This window comes from Nicotiana tabacum, chromosome 7 (genome assembly GCF_000715075.1).
Source record: "Nicotiana tabacum cultivar K326 chromosome 7, ASM71507v2, whole genome shotgun sequence".
NCBI lineage: Eukaryota > Viridiplantae > Streptophyta > Magnoliopsida > Solanales > Solanaceae > Nicotiana > Nicotiana tabacum.
In genome coordinates this window covers 69,238,164-69,256,054 of record NC_134086.1, presented here as the reverse complement: position 1 = coordinate 69,256,054, position 17,891 = coordinate 69,238,164, and the positions used below count along the sequence as shown (strand labels likewise).

Genomic DNA, 17,891 nt, shown 5'->3' with positions numbered 1-17,891 from the left:
TAAAGGGAACTCTTGATATAGTTTGTTTATGATAACAAAGGTAGTACAGATCTTGTTGGTTATGCAGGATGCATGTTATTTATCTGATTCCCATAAAGCTCGATCTCAAATCGGATACGTGTTTACATGTGGAGGTACTGTCATATCATGGTTCTCCATAATGCAATTTATTGTTGCTACTTCTTCAAATCATGCTGAGACAATAGCTATTCATGAAGCAAGTAGGGAATGTGTATGGTTGAAATCAGTGATTCGTTTTATTCGAGAAAATAAGGGTTGGAATGTGATAAAAAAATCACAATTATTAGACAAAGACAATGCTGCATGCATATCCCAATTAAAGGGAGGATTCATAAAAGTAGTATGATCTTCAGAAAAATGGTGACATCAATGTGCAACAAATCTGTTCTAAGTGACAATCCAACAGATTTGTTCACTAAATCTTTATCAACTTCAACTTTTGAGAAGATGGTATACAAGATTGGAATACGGAAACTCAAATATTTGAAACAAGATTTTCATCGGGGGGAGTGAAATGCGCGTTGTACTCTTTTTTCCTTACTAAGTTTTTTCCTATGGGGTTTTTCTTGTAAGGTTTTTAATGAGGCAGTTAAAAATGCGTGTTACTAAATATGTGTACTATTTTTCCTTCACTAGGATTTTTTTCGCTAGCTTTTTCCTAGTAAAATTTTAACGAGGCACAATATCTTTTAATAAACATCCAATGGGGAGTATTATGAAAATAATTATATTGTGGATGTTCATTTAATACTCCGCTATAGATAATCTTTCTGAAGAATATTATACATTTAGTACCCAATTGGAGTTTATCTACAAGCAACTGATGGAGGCAGGTTGCAAGCAACTCAATGAAATGACTTGCAACATCTTCTTATTAAACAGGCAGGTTACGAGCGGCTCATACAGACAACTTACGAGCAGCTGAAGAAAAACCTCGCAGTTGCTTCCTGAAAAGCCTCACAGCTGCTTCCTTTCTTCTATAAATAGAGGAGATTTCAGTTCATTATGTACATCAGTTGAATAATATATCAACCTCACTCTCTACTTCTCTTCAGTTTATTTATTTTACAGTTTTTATTTTATAACAGAGAGACATTGAAATATTATTTGTAAATTAATATTTATTTATAATATGATTAATTATTTCAATTTCACCTTGAAATTTGAAGTTGAATCTTGTTTGAAAAATATTGCGGGTGAAAATGATGATTTTCAAATATTTTTTTTCACTTTCAAGTTCAATTTTTTTTTTCAACTTCAACCATATATTTCCAAAATTCATATTTAGCTAGTGTTTGAACATAAATTTTGTTGAAACTTGAAAAAAGAGATTTTGAAGTTGTATTGAAAAATAATTTGGACTTGCATTATACTTGAAACAAAATTAAAGTTTTATAAGTGAAAGAAAAATAATTTACACCAAAACTACCTCAACAAGTTTTTAGAACTGAAAAGTTATCTTTATAAAATTATCAAATTTCACGAACAAACAATGTTTTCAGTTTTCTTAAATAAAAAATAGCCCAAATTCTATGTCCAATAAATACTCCGTTAGCGCCATTCCAAACTTTCCCTTCGAACTTCCAAAATCAAACTCCATGCAATGCAAGTTGAAACTACTTTTTTCAAGTGGAGTTTGTAAGATTATTAAATCACAGCCATAGCAGAGATTAAGACACAATTGTAGAATCAATCTCTAGTCAGAGTTTAAGGAAGCGTACCGTTAAATTCCATGGATACAACAACGACAACAAACGACGATTAAGCCTGAGACCAACTTCCATGATCCACTAGCTACTCGCACAGTCCGGAGAACTTGACTGATGGGACGTCTACCGTTACCACATATTCAAGAGGCAGAATACGCTAGGGTTTTCTAATAGCTAGGGAAAGGGGGTTGGCCTCTATTTATAAAGAGTGCCTACCCATCACAGGCCAATAGTTATTGAGCCTCACTTATCCACACGGACGATATTTAATATTAGGCCTTTTATTTATCCACTACTTGGGCCACGTCACTATCCTTTCATGATATAACCAATTAACGTAAGTCCAAATTTCAACATTCTCCCACTTGGACGCCAACGTTAATTGAGGACAAGAAAATAATTTTAAATATTTGAGTTTTTAAGAAAATCATTTTGAAAAAGGATTTTAGACTCTACGGTGGCCACAATACTCATACAGCCAAGGATAGAATGACCCATATAACAATCCATTCAGTTTCCACTAACAATGACTCGTAGCAGGCATCGCACCATTTTAAGGTATGAATTCTAACTACGACCACATATGCTAGAATTTCCATCAACATGGATCAAACATGTGTGCTAAGCATTTTATCTTTCTAATCAAGGTGAATAGATTCACACCTCTTAGAAAGAAATAATCCTCCAAGTGATATTATAACCATATCACCTCAGGAGCCTTCAAGTGACACAAAATCATATCACCTCAGGAGGATTTCCTTGTGCCTTACCCGGGATAATTAAGGCAACAAGTCGCAAGACTCAAAGCTATCATGAGTTTATGCAATGTCCAATTGGAAATAAAAATAAATAAATTATCATGTTAGTCATAAGCATAAGAGATATCAAATAACACAAGCTTGCATAAAAACAGGATTTATTAAAGGCAATATCTCAGTTAGCAATTACAAAGTAACTCCCACTGACTAAAGCACATCAAAAGGCTCTAAAATACCCATATTTTTAGCATATTCATTAAACACTACAGGCCTAAGACCTTTAGTCAAAGGATCAACCAATATAGATTCTGTGTTAATATGCTCAATACATATATCACCTTCTTTTACCATGTCTCTAACTTTAAGAAACTTAAGGCTAACATGTTTAAAGCCTCTTGTTCTCTTGTTATTCTTGGAGAAGAACACAGTTGCACTGTTGTCACAGAAAATAGTCACCGGCTTAGATATAAAATTCACAATTTGCAATTTAGTAAGAAAATTCTTCATCCAGACAGCATGTGAAGCAGTCTCAAAATAAGCAATAAACTCAGCTTCCATTGTAGATGTAGCAGTGATGCTTTGCTTCTCACTTTTCCAAGAAATAGCACCTCCACCCAATATAAAAATATACCCAGAAGTTGATTTCATAGTGTCTTGACAACCTGCAAAATCAGAATCCGAATATACTAGAAGATCCAGGTCATCAACCCTTTTGTACACAAGCATGAAGTCTTTGGTGCGTTGTAGATATCTCATCACTTTCTTTGCAGCCGCCCAATGTTCCTACCCAGGATTAGAAGAAAATCTTCCCAGCATGTTAACAGCAAATGCAATATCAAGCCTTGTACAAACCTGTATGTACATCAAACAACCAACAACACTTGTATATGGCACATCTTTCATTGTTCTCATTTCAACTTCATTTTTCGGTTTGATCTTTACTAAGTTTATCCCCTTTTACAACAAGTGCAATACCAGGTCTACAGTCTTTCATATTGAAAGTTTTAAGAACACTCTCAATATAGGAACACTGTGATAAACCCAATAAACCACGTGACCTATCTCTTTTAATTTCTATCCGAAGAACAAAAGAGGCTTCACCAAGATCTTTCATATCAAAAAACCTAGACAAAAATTGTTTGGTCTCATTCAACAAGCCCAAATCATTTGTGGAAAGCAGAATATCATCAACATAGAGAACCATGATAATGAAATTACCATTAGCTATTTTAAGATAAACACATTCATCAAGCTTATTCTCCACAAATCCAAATTTTGTAATAATTTCATCAAATTTCAAGTACCACTACCTGGAGGCTTGTTTAAGCTCATATATGGATTTGTTAAGCTTGCACACTAGACGTTCTTTACCAGCTTCTTTAATCCTTTCAGGTTGAACCATGTAAACTTCTTCATGTAGACTCCCATTTAGGAAAGCAGTTTTAACATCCATCTGGTGCAATTCTACATCAAAATGAGCCACAAGAGCCATCACAACTCTAAATGCATCCTTGGATAAAATAGGAGAAAATATTTCTTTATAATCACTACCTTCTTTTTGAGAATAACCCTTAGCAACCGACCTTGCTTTATAACGGTCTATATATCCCTTGGAGTCTCTTTTAGTTTTAAACACCAATTTGCAACTAATAGGCCTAAAACCTACAAGCAATTCAACTAACTCCCACACTCCATTGTGCTCCATAGAGCGCATTTCATCTTTCATTGCTTCACACCATTTATCAACAAATGGAGAGGAAATAGCTTGAGCATATGATAAAGGATCAGTCAACTCTCCAGTATCATTGAGATTTTTAGTCACATACACGATAATATCATCAGAGATGGCAGACCTTCTTTCTCTTTGTGACCTACGGAGTGGTTCATTTTGAACATCTTGCTCAGGAACTATGGGATCTGTGTCATTGTTCCCTTGATTCTCCCCCTCATGAATAGGTTGGTTTACCACCATTTCATGTACAACAAGTACATGGACAATGACTTCCTTCTCTTGCAATACAATTTCCTTACCACATGAACAATCACAATCACAAACATCATGCTCAAGAAATTTTTCATTAATAGACTCAAGATTCTAGTGCCACGCCCAGGACAAAAAAAACTAAAACTTTTAGAGTGATCAGGATAGCCTATAAAGAAACAACTGGTAGTTTTAGGATTAGTTTTCTTTTTTGTGGGTGAATAAATACAAACTTCAGCTGGATATCCCCAAATGTGAAAATGATTCAAGCTAGGTTTTCGTGTTGTCCATAGTTCAAAGGGAGTTTTCAAGATAGATTTTGTAGGAACTCTATTCAGGATATAGCTAGTTGTTTTTAAGGCTTCACCACAAAGATACTCAGGTAGCCCAGTCCTTGACATCATACTTCTCACCATTTCCATTAGAGTACGATTCCATCTTTCAACCATATCATTCTGCTCAGGAGTACCTGGCATGGTATATTATGCTACTATCCCACATTTTTGCAAAAATAAAGCAAAATGCCCCTTACATTGACCAAATTCATCATATTTTCCATAGTACTCACCACCACGGTCAGACCTCACTATCTTAATGGACTTCCTAAGCTATATTTCAACTTAAGTCTTGAAAATTGTAAATTTTATCAAGTGCTTCAAATTTTTCTTTTAAAAGATATATATAATAGTATCTTGAAAAATCATCAATAAAAGTAATAAAATACTTATGATTGGTCAAAGTAGGTACATAAGGTCCGCTAATATCAGTATGAATTATTTCTAAGAGTTCAGAGCTCCTAGTGGAACCCTTTCTCTTAACCTTGGTTATTTTACCCTTAACACAATCCACACAAGTTTCGAATTCTTTTGGATCAAGAACAGGTAAAATATTTTCCTTTACCAATCGTTCAATTCTTTCTTTAGAAATATGACCAAGACGCCTATGCCATAATAGGTAAGACGTTTTACTCATAACAGACCTTTTGTGGGCAATATTTTCAACATGCATTGCAGAAAAAGTTTCATTCAATACATTCAAGCGATATAGACCATCACTTAAAAAAGCATCAACATCAGCATGTGAATCATAGAAAATTTTAATAATACCATTGTTTTGTTGAAATGAATAACCAGCTTTGTCCAAAAGGGAAACCGAAACTAATTTCCATCTCATAGACGGTACAAAAATAGTATTTTCTAAACGAATACTAGAATTATTTTTAAAAGGTAAAATAGATGTCCCTATAATCTCTACTTTTGCTTTGAGTCCATTGCCCACAACAACACTGGCTTCATCCTCTTTTGGCTTCCGTCTGCTTACTAGATCCTGCAAGTCATTGGTTACATAAACAGTTGCACTACTATCCAACCACCAAGAATTTAAAGGAACATGAACAAGACTAGTTTCAGCACACAAAAGCCAAAAGATTACCTGATTTCTTTTTCAGAGGACAGCCAGATTTCTTATAACCTACTTGTTTGCAATCCCAGCACTTGATTTCTTTCTTAATTATAGCTTGAGGACTAAGAGGATTATGAGACTGACCTTGGTTAACACCAGACTTATTAGTATGACCGCTATTACTACCTGATGATGACACTGGCCATGTTTCCTTTTTTGAAATTTGGGTCCACCTTTTCTTTTATAAGAGGGATAATAAGCTGATCTAGATGAACTAACAAAGTTCACTACACCCTCAACTTTCTCCTTTTGGAACCTCCCTTCCTCTACCACACAAACAGTAATAATCTCATCAACACTCCGCTTATCTTTTTGTGCATTATAGGTTGTCTTAAGTTGGTTAAACTGTTCAGGAAGGGACCTTAAAGATTGGTGAACAAGAAAATCATCGGTAATGGTTACACCTAAATTGTTTAGTTTGGTAGTAATGTTAATCAATTTCATAATATGATCATGGACATTACCTACAAGGTCATACTTTATGGTAGACAGCGAATCAATCAGGCTACCTATCTTAGCTTTATCAGATTCTAGGAATTTCTGTTCAATGACACTTAAGAAATCTTTTGCATTCCCATTATCCTTAATAGCACCTTTTATGTGATCAGAAATAGATCTCTTCATGATCATGAGACTCAATTTATTAGCCTTCATCCATTTCTCATACTTAGCCTTTTCATCAGCAGTGCTAGTAGTTGTGGGTTCAGCGGGTTTCTATTCAATCAATGCAAAGTCCAGGTCCATCAAGCCTAACACTATTTCAACATCTTATTTCCACTTCTTGTAGTTGCTACTAGTTAGAGTTTCAATGGAATTCAATTGAGTAGTCATGTTGTTAACAGCTGTATAAGCAAACAACACAAAATTAGCTAAAATTATGGGCAGGAATATATAAATCAAAAGAATCAAAGACATTCCTTACACCCCTTTGGGTAGAAGATGCAATTGTCTCCCCTTTTAAAAAATAAGGAGTCCAAGGCATTCATTGCATCCTCACCTTTAGGCAAGAGATACAAAACCTCCCCTTTATTATCCAAGAGTACAAGACATACATTATGTCCTTCCTTTAGGTAAGAGACACAAAACCTCCTCTTACAACAACTTATCCTTAGCATTAATTTAGCATCACTAGTATCAAAAGGAAAATCTCCAATACTAGTGTACACTTGTAAAGGATAATTTGGACATGGTACATTGAGAATATTTTAATGACTCAAATAAACAGACCACTTTGGTGGAAACTATCTATTAATCATAATTCTCAATCCATATATTAAATGATCTCACATGTATGTAGTATTAAGAACTTTTCAGTGACTCCAAATAAATAGACCACTTTGGTGACACTATTTATTAATCACAGTTTTTTAGTTATATATGTTAATACATGTGATAAAACACCCATATACTCAAACTCTTCTATATATCTTTATTAATTTCATTCTCTGATTGGAAGAAATAAAAGTACCAAAGCAGAAGGTTTATGGATACATAGTCAACTGCTACGTTTAGCATGCACGCAACTAAACAATTTCTTTTTTCCTTTAATGAAAAGCAAAACGATCTGCCGCTAAAGTGAACGATCGAAGTGACAACAATAATAAGATCCTTGATTAGGGATCATACTATTTCTATAACAAATACTACAGCCATGTCCGTAAACCAAATGTTGAACCAAATTAAAAAATAAAAAACATTATAATAATAAAGAACATGCCCCAGGATAAGAAGTATGTACAAGACAAAAGAAATCATCACATTGTTTTCTATCGCCATCGACTTTCACCAGCCAAAACATATGGAGTAATTTATTTTAATCTTATCATAAAGGCCACACACATAATTAGAATTCCTTTAACAAAGAAAGAGATTTTGTTTCTTCCGCCGCCTCTAATACATTAGACTAAAACAGTTACCAACGTGCGGCGATGGAACAACTTTGGTGAAAAAGAGTAACATACCAACGTCCAAGTTCACAACGATCGCTTTTCCGTTAAAACCCAAAATTAATTCATGATATTAATTCCTAACTATGGTGGCTTTGATACCTGTAAGATAATTAAATCGTAGCCATAGCAGAGATTAAGACACACTTACACAATCAATCTAAAGTTAGAATCTAAGGAAGCGTACCATTAAACTCTATGGATTCAGCAATGACGGCAAACAACGATTAAGCCTGAGACCAACTTCCACGATCCACTAGCTACGAGCTCTCATAGCCCGGAGAACTTTACTGATGGGACGTCTACCGTTATCATGTATTCAAGAGGCAGAATACGCTAGGGTTTTTTTCTAATAGCTAGGGAAAGGGGGTTGGCCTCTATTTATAAAGAGTGTCTACCCATCACAGGCCAATAGTTATTGGGTCTCACTTATCCACACACATAATATTTAATATTAGGCTTTTTATTTATCCACCACTTGGGCCACGTCACTATCCTTTCAGGCTATAACCGATTAACGTAAGTCCAAATTCCAACGTTCTCCCACTTGGACGGCAACGTTAATTGAGGACAAGAAAACAATTTTAAAATATTTGAGTTTTAAGATCATTTTGAAAAAAGATTTTAGACTCTACAGTGGCCACACTACTCACATAGCCAAGGATAGAATGACCCATATAACAATCCATTCAGCCTCAATAGAGAAGACTAACAATGAATCGTAGCAGGCATCACACCATTTTAAGGTATGAATTCTATCTACGACCACATATGCTAGAATTTCCATCAACATGGATCAAACATGTGTGCTAAGCATATTATCTTTCTAATCAAGGTGAATAGATTCACACCTCTTAGAAAGAAATAATCCTCCAAGTAATATTATAACCATATCACATTAGGAGCCTCCAAATCAAATGATATTAAAATCATATCACCTTAGGAGGTTTTCCTTGTGCCTTACCAGGATAATCAAGGCAACAAGTAACAAAACTCAAATTATGCAATGTCCAATTGGAAATAAAAATAAATAAATTACCATGTTAGTCAATAAGCATAACAAATATGAAATAACACAAGCTTGCATAAAATTAGAATTTATTAAAAGTAATATCTCAGTCAGCAGCTATAAAATGACTCCCACTGACTAAAGCACATCAAAAGACTCTAAAATGCCCATGTTTTTAGCATGTTCATTAAACACTACAGGCCTAAGACCTTTAGTCGAAGGATTATCCAACATAGATTCTGTGCTAATATGCTCAAAACGTTCATCACCTTCTTTTACCATATCTCTAACCTTAAGAAACTTAACGCTAACATGCTTAGAGCCTCTTGTTCTCTTGTTATTCTTAGAGAAGAACACAGCTGCATTGTTGTCACAGAAAATAGTCACCGGCTTAGATATAAAATCCACAATTTGTAATTTAGTAAGAAAATTCTTCATCCAAACAGCATGTGAAACAATCTCAAAACAAGCAATAAACTCAGCTTCCATTGTAGATGTAGCAGTGATGCTTTGTTTCTCACTTTTCCAAGAAATAGCACCTCCACCCAACATAAAAATATACCCAGAAGTTGATTTCATAGTGTCTTGACAACCTGTAAAATCAAAATCTAATTATACAAGAAGATCCAGATCATCAACCCTTTTGTATACAAGCATGAAGTCTTTGGTGCGTTGTAGATATCTCATCACTTTCTTTGCAGCCACCCAATGTGCCCACCCGGGTTTAGAAGAAAATCTTCCCAACATGTTAACAACAAATGCAATATCAGGCCTTGTACAAACCTGTATGTACATCAAACAACCAATAACACTTGCATATGACACATCTTTCATGGTTCTCATTTCAATTTCATTTTTCGGACATTGATCCTTGCTAAGTTTGTCTCCTTTTACAACAGGTGCAACACCAGGTCTACAGTCTTGCATATTGAAAGTTTTAAGAACACTCTCAATATTGGAATGCTGTGATAAACCCAATAAACCACATGACCTATCTCTTTTAATTTCTATCCCAAGAACAAAAGAGGCTTCACCAAGATCTTTCATATCAAAAGACCTAGACAAAAATTGTTTGGTCTCATTCATCAAGCCAAAATCATTTGTGGCAAGCAAAAGTCATCAACATAGAGAACCATAATAATAAAATTGCCATTAGCTATTTTGAGATAAACACATTCATCAAGCTTATTTTCCACAAATCCAAATTTTGTAATAATTTCATCGAATTTCAAGTACCACTGGCCGGAAGCTTGTTTAAGCCCATATATGGATTTGTTAAGCTTGCATACTAGATGTTCTTTACCAGCTTCTTTAATCCCTTCAGGTTGAACCATGTAAACTTCTTCAAGCAGACTACCATTCAAGAAAGCAGTTTTGACATCCATCTGGTGCAACTCTAAATCAAAATGAGCTACAAGCGCCATCACAACTCTAAATGCATCCTTGGATAAAATAGGAGAAAATATTTCTTTATAATCAATACCTTCTTTTTGAGAATAACCCTTAGCAACCGACCTTGCTTTATAACGGTCTATATATCCCTTGGAGTCTCTTTTAGTTTTAAACACCAATTTGCAACTAATATGCCTAAAACCTACAAGCAATTCAACTAACTCCCACACTCCATTGTGCTCCATAGAGCGCATTTCATCTTTCATTGCTTCACACCATTTATCAACAAATGGAGAGGAAATAGCTTGAGCATATAATAAAGGATCAGTCAACTCTCCAGTATCATTGAGATTTTTAGTCACATACACGATAATATCATCAGAGATGGCAGACCTTCTTTCTCTTTGTGACCTACGGAGTGGTTCATTTTGAACATCTTGCTCAGGAACTATGGGATCTGTGTCATTGTTCCCTTGATTCTCCCCCTCATGAATAGGTTGGTTTACCAACATTTCATGTACAACAAGTACATGGACAATGACTTCCTTCTCTTGCAATACAATTTCCTTACTACATGAACAATCACAATCACAAACATCATGCTCAAGAAATTTTTCATTAATAGACTCAAGATTCTAGTGCCACGCCCAGGACAAAAAAACCTAAAACTTTTAGAGTGATCAGGATAGCCTATAAAGAAACAACTGGTAGTTTTAGGATTAGTTTTCTTTTTTGTGGGTGAATAAATACAAACTTCAGCTGGATATCCCCAAATGTGAAAATGATTCAAGCTAGGTTTTCGTGTTGTCCATAGTTCAAAGGGAGTTTTCAAGATAGATTTTGTAGGAACTCTATTCAGGATATAGCTAGTTGTTTTTAAGGCTTCACCACAAAGATACTCAGGTAGCCTAGTCCTTGACATCATACTTCTCACCATTTCCATTAGAGTACGATTCCATCTTTCAACCACACCATTCTGCTCAGGAGTACCTGGCATGGTATAGTGCTACTATCCCACATTCTTTCAAAAATAAAATAAAAGGCCCCATACATTGACCAAACTCATCATATTTTCCATATTGCTCACCACCACGGTTAGACCTCACTATCTTAATGGACTTCCCAAGCTGTTTTTCAAATTCAGTCTTGTAAATTTTAAACTTATCAAGTGCTTCAACTTTTTCTTTTAAAAGATATATATAATAGTATCTTGAAAAGTCATCAATAAAAGTAATAAAATACCTATGATTGGTGAAAGTAAGTACATAAGGTCCACTAATATCGGTATGAATAATTTCTAAGAGTTCAGAGCTCCTAGTGGAATCCTTTCTCTTAATCTTGGTCATTTTACCCTTAACACAATCGATACAAGTTTCAAAATCTTTTGGATCAAGAACAGGTAAAATATTTTTCTTTACCAATCGTTCAATTCTTTCTTTAGAAATATGACCAAGATGCCTATGCCATAATAGGTAAGACGTTTTACTCATAACAGACTTTTTGTGGGCAATATTTTCAACATGCATTGCAGAAAAAGTTTCATTCAATACATTCAAGCGATATAGACCATCACTTAAAAAAGCATCAACAACAACATGTGAATCATAGGAAATTTTAATAATACCATTTGTTGAAATGAATAACCAGCTTTGTCCAAAAAGAAAACCGAAACTAATTTTCGTCTCATAGACGGTACAAAAACGGTATTTTCTAAAAGAATACTAGAATTATTTTTAAAAAGTAAAATAGATGTCCCTAAAAACTCTACTTTTGCTTTGAGTCCAGTGCCCACAACAATACTGGCTTCATCCTCTTTTGCCTTCCGTCGCTTACTAAATCCTGCAAGTCATTGGTTACATGAACAGTTGCACCACTATCCAACCACCAGGAATTTAAAGGAACATGAATAAGACTAGTTTCAAAGAAGACAAAAGCTAAAAAATTACCTGATTTCTTTTTCATGGGACAATCTGTTTTCTTATGACCTACTTATTTGCGATTCCAGCACTTGATTTCTTTCTTAATTACAGCTTGAGGACCAAGAGGATTATGAGACTAACCTTGATTAACACCAGGCTTATTAGTATGACCACTATTACCACCTGGATGATGAGAATGACCATGTTTCTTTTTGTGAAATTTGGGTCCACCTTTTCTTTTATAAGAGGGATAATCAGCTGATCTAGACGAACTAACAAAGTTCACTACACCTTCAACTTTCTCCTTTGGGATCCTCCCTTCCTCTACCACACAAATAGTAAAAAGCTCATCAACACTTCACTTATCCTTTTGTGTATTATAGGTTGTCTTAAGTTGGTTAAACTACTCAAGAAGGGACCTTAGAGATTGGTGGACAAGAAAATCATCGGTAATGGTTACACCTAAATTGTTCAGTTTGGTAGCAATGTTAACCAATTTCATAATATGATCACGGACACTACCTACAAGGTCATACTTTATGATAGACAAGGAATCAATTAGGCTACCTATCTCAGCTTTATCAGATTCTAGGAATTTCTGTCCAATGGCACTCAAGAAAACTTTTACATTTCCATTATCCTTAATTGCACCTTTTATGTGATCTGAAATGGATATCTTCATGATCATAAGACTCAATTTGTTAGCCTTCATCCATTTTCATACTTGGCCTTTTCATCAGTAGTGCTAGTAGTTGTAGGTTCAGCAGGTTTCTGTTCAGTCAATGCAAAGTCCAGGTCCTTCAGACCTAATACTATTTCAACATCCTGTTTCCATTTCTTGTAGTTGCAACTAGTCAAAGTTTCAATGGAATTAAACTGAGTAGTCATGTTGCTAACAACTGTATAAGCAAACAACACAAAAATTAGATAAAATTATGGGCTCTTTTAAAATTAGACAAAAATTAGATCAAAAGAGTCAAAGACATCCATTACACCCCTCCTTTGGGTAAAAGATGCAACTGTCTCCCCTTTTAAAAATCAAGGAGTCCAAGGTATTCATTGCATCCTTACCTTTAGGTAAGAGATATAAAACCTACTCCCCTTATTATCCAAGAGTACAAGGCATACATTGTGCCCTTCATTTAGGTAAGAGACACAAAACCTCCTCTTACAACAACTTATCATTAGCATTAATTTAGCGTCACTAGTATCAAAAGAAAAATCTGTAGCACTAGTGTACACTTGTAAAGGATAATTTGGACATGATATATGCATTTAGAATATTTAAATAACTCAAATAAACAGACCACTTTGGTGGAAACTATCTATTAATCATAATTCTCAATCCATGTATTAAATGATCTCACATGTATATAATATTGAGAACTTTTTAGTGACTCCAAATAAATAGACCACTTTGGTGAAACTATTTATTGATCACAATTTCTTAGTTATACATGTTAATATGCTATAAAACACCCATAAAATTTTGATGAAAAGAAAATCGATCTATAGGCAGATACAACGATCGAAGCGGCAGATTAAAAGAGAATTTTGATTAAGGACATACTCTTTCTATGACTAATACCAAAAGGCTTGATCATAATTATCAAACTTCAACTCGATGGTATCACATTAAAATAATAAAAAATATGTCAAAGGTAAAAGTTTGGACAAGACAAGAACATTATGTTGCCTTCTGCCGTCATCGAGAGTTGGCTACAATTTATGTGATATTATTGTTTCAATTAATACTAATGTGAAAGGCCACACATAAAATCAGATGCTTTTTAACAAATTAAAGTCCTTCAGCCATCTTATTTTCGATGTCTCCTCTAATTCATTATCCAAAACGGTCGCCGGCGTTTGCTGATAGAACAATTCTTTTTTTGGGTTTTTAAAAAAAAGAGAACATCGTGCCTTCGTCTAGAATTAACAACAATCCTTTTCGTTTTAAACCCAAGATTAATTCTTGATCTTAATCCCTGACTATGATGGCTCTGATACCAACTGTAAGATAATTAAATCATAGTCATAGCAGAGATTAAGACACAATTATACAATCAATCTAGAGTTAGAATCTAAGGAAGTGTTCCATTAAACTCCATGGATTCAGCAGCGACGGCAAACATCGATTAAGCCTGAGACCAACTTCCACGATCCACTAGCTACGCGCTCTCACAACCCGGAGAACTTCATTGATGGGACGTCTACCGTTACCACATATTCAAGAGGCAGAATACGCTAGGTTTTTTTCCTAATAGCTAGGGAAAAGAGGTTGGCCTCTATTTATAAAGAGTGTCTACCCATCACAAGCCAATAGTTATTGGGCCTCACTTATCCACACACATAATATTTAATATTAGGCCTTTTATTTATCTACCACTTGGGCCACGTCACTATCCTTTCAGGCTATAACCAATTAACGTAAATCCAAATTCCAACAATACCAACTGTAGGATTATTAAATCACAGTCATAGCAGAGATTAAGACACATTTGTAGAATCAATCTAGAGTCAGAGTTTAAGGAAGCGTACCGTTAAACTCCATGGATACAACAGCGACATCAAACGACGATTAAGCATGAGACCAACTTCCACGATCCACTAGCTACTCGCTCTCATAGCCCAGAGAACTTGACTGATGTGATGTCTACCGTTACCACGTATTCAAGAGGCATAATACGCTAGGGTTTTCTAATGGCTAGGGAAAGAGGGTTGGCCTCTATTTATAAAGAGTGCCTACCCATCACAGGCCAATAGTTATTGGGCCTCACTTATCCACACACACGATATTTAATATTAGACCTTTTATTTATCCACCACTTGGGCCACGTCACTATCCTTTCAGGCTATAACCAATTAACGTAAGTCCAAATGACACTTTTTGGTATAAAAAATTGATTATTATTTGAATTTTAAACTATGATATGATATTTTTGTCATTGAAATAACCTATCTATGAGTATTTTTAGTATATTTTAACACCACTAGTACGATATATAAACCAAATTGATTTTATAAATTCAACCTAGTACTGGTATCAAAAAGATACCGATATAATACTATAAATTACATATGCAAATAATTTTTTAACTAGAATATATCTAAAGGGTCATATTTATCATTATTATTTAAATTTGAGTACCTTACCCCTAATTAAAAAAATTCACTAATAGCAAAGACAAATACAAGGTGATTTTCTAACGGCAAGGTATGGGTGGAATAAAAATTTAACAAAAATAAAATTGCTAATTTGGATAATAGTACAACAACAAATTTGAACTTTTTTCCTTTTCAAAATAATTTTAATTACTAAAAGCCTACATTAAGAGTGAGTAAAAGAAGATATCTTGTACTTTTATCCAATCTTACAGTGTACCAACGTGAAGTGGAATGATATGAAATGAAGAGAAGAAAAGCAGGCAGAAGATAACAGGCATGCGCACTGCTTCTGTCTACTACTTTAATATTTAGGATAAGTGAATAAATAGTATAAAGTTGGTGTCCTAAGGAATCTTAGGATGAAATGAAAGCATAATATTCTAATTTCAATATGTGGGCATTATTATTATTATGAGTGCATGTGTTTAGCCTTAATTAATTATGCTGGTTTGCCTTCACTCTTTTGTTGTTTTCCCATAATTCTCATGGACAATGATGATACTAATTGGTCATCTAGTTGCCTAACCTATTTTTCAAATTTCAAAAGGTAAGCTTTTCTTCTAGTAGGTGGTTGTATTCTTCATTTCTTTGATAATTAGTATTTTGACTATGGCTTGCAAATTAGAACCTTTTTGCCATACATTCTTTTCTCTCCTCCTTTTGCAACCGTTGTTGGGTTGCTAATTTTAATATGACTACAAAACAGTCACAGAAATTAAGTTATAATAAGTAGCTTTGTGATACTCTTTCTTCACATTCTTCGATTTAAGTAGAAGTGTTCCTACAATTATTTTATTGTATTTTAGAAACTTTGTTAGCCCTCAGTAAAGGTTTTTTCTTTATGAAAGCACCCTAAACCATGTTTCTCCATTTAAACTCAACCCTCACCTCATCGTCATAGCAAATAAATAAGTATTAAAGTGAAAAAGAAGCCAAGTATACAAACTTTTAGGAGAATTTCACGTGAGAACAATTATGCTCCCCACTTTCCAATTTTATAGTCCATATTTCAATTTACAATCAATTAGTCCAGAAATAATAGGTTAAGATTCAACATCCAACTCGGTTCTCAAAATTATTATTTAATTTTTAAAAAAGATTGCTCAAGCTTTTAAGTTAATTTTCAAATCAGTAACTGTGACTCAAATATTAGTTCAACAGACCAAATCCATTTGGGTGGTAAAAATTAGATTTTTAACAAGCTTAAATATGTGGGTTTAAATTCCGAATTTGATTTTGTGAGAAATTTGGAGTGAGTGTTATTTAGACTTGTTAGAAATAGTATAAGGAGGTTGTATATAAAATTTGAAGTCATTTAATGGAGATTTGGACTGGTTTTGAACAAAAATTGCAACTGAAAATCGTGGAAGAAGTTCGTCTACAGACGCTTGTATAAAGGTGTATAATAGTGTATAAGATGTGTTTATACACTCTTATACAAGATTATACATAATTATACAAAAAACTGACTTCGTCTTCTTCCTTGTGTTTTTTCTGAAATTTAACTCAAATCTTACTCAAATCTACTCCAAATCACTTCAAATTTAAACTTTGAACTCCTTTTGATATTTTCAATTAATTGGAACAACACCCAATCCAAACAATTAACAAACTCAAAAAATTCTATAAAGCAAAGCTTTGAATGACCTTTAATGGTGGACTTCTACTCTTTAATTTTTTTTTTGCATTCGAACAAGGTGACATAGGGGGAGGAGCAGTAATGGGAAACGGCCCCTTGAAGCATATGTAAAAAATATGAGAAGAAAAGAGAGTGAAAGCAATGGTTGTGAGAACACAGATTTAACTCTATAGCTTTTAGAAGCAATGGTTGTAAGAACACAGATTTTAAATTTGCTAGAGACTAGTTTTCAAAATATGTATAATATGAGTTAGGTCGGGTAAAACTTAAAAATATGGGCCATTTTTTGTTATGGTGTGAAGTCATGTATTTTTTTGTAATTCTTTCAAACTTTTATGAATTAATTTATGAATGTCAAAGTTGATTGATAAATTAGAAAAACACTGAACGCAAGTTCGTCTACCCATTGCGATAATGAGTCTAAGCTGGATCCACCAATTCGGACGTTGCTCCCACACTTTGGTCCATCCATTTCTACTCTCATAGTTCAGATCAACCAATCAGCGGGATCGCCACCCAAACAAGTTGAAATCCATTATTCATATGACTTTCAAAAATAAATAAATAAATAAATAAACAGAGCCCTGCCAAACTCCACCAAAGAATTGATTCCATCTTGACCACTAAAGTTAGGACAGAGATAACGCCCTTGAGTCTACTTTTGACTGGAAAATATTCCCACGAAACCAGGAGGAGGGAAAGAGAGTTTACAACTTCAAAATGACTTCAAATTTTAGTGACATAATATTTTACAATTTTTCAAAAAGGAGCTCTACTCAAATATCAAAATCGCTCACAATATACATATCTTAAGCTGTTAGATTTAGCACAAGGCAGTAATGGATACTACGCTACTTGTGTTATATTGGATCTACTTCGTCAGTAAGCCGA

General features: G+C 34.2%; 1 protein-coding gene across 1 annotated transcript; it reads right to left on the bottom strand.

The window, feature by feature from the left end:
* Positions 1–2,695: 2,695 nt before the first annotated feature.
* LOC142162133 (secreted RxLR effector protein 161-like) lies at positions 2,696–3,391 on the bottom strand. The gene is made up of 2 exons (XM_075218448.1): positions 3,341–3,391; positions 2,696–3,271 (listed from the first exon to the last, which is right to left on the bottom strand). The coding sequence occupies exons 1-2, from the start codon at positions 3,389–3,391 to the stop codon at positions 2,696–2,698; spliced, it is 627 nt and encodes a 208-aa protein (XP_075074549.1).
* Between the last annotated feature and the right edge of the window lie 14,500 nt (positions 3,392–17,891).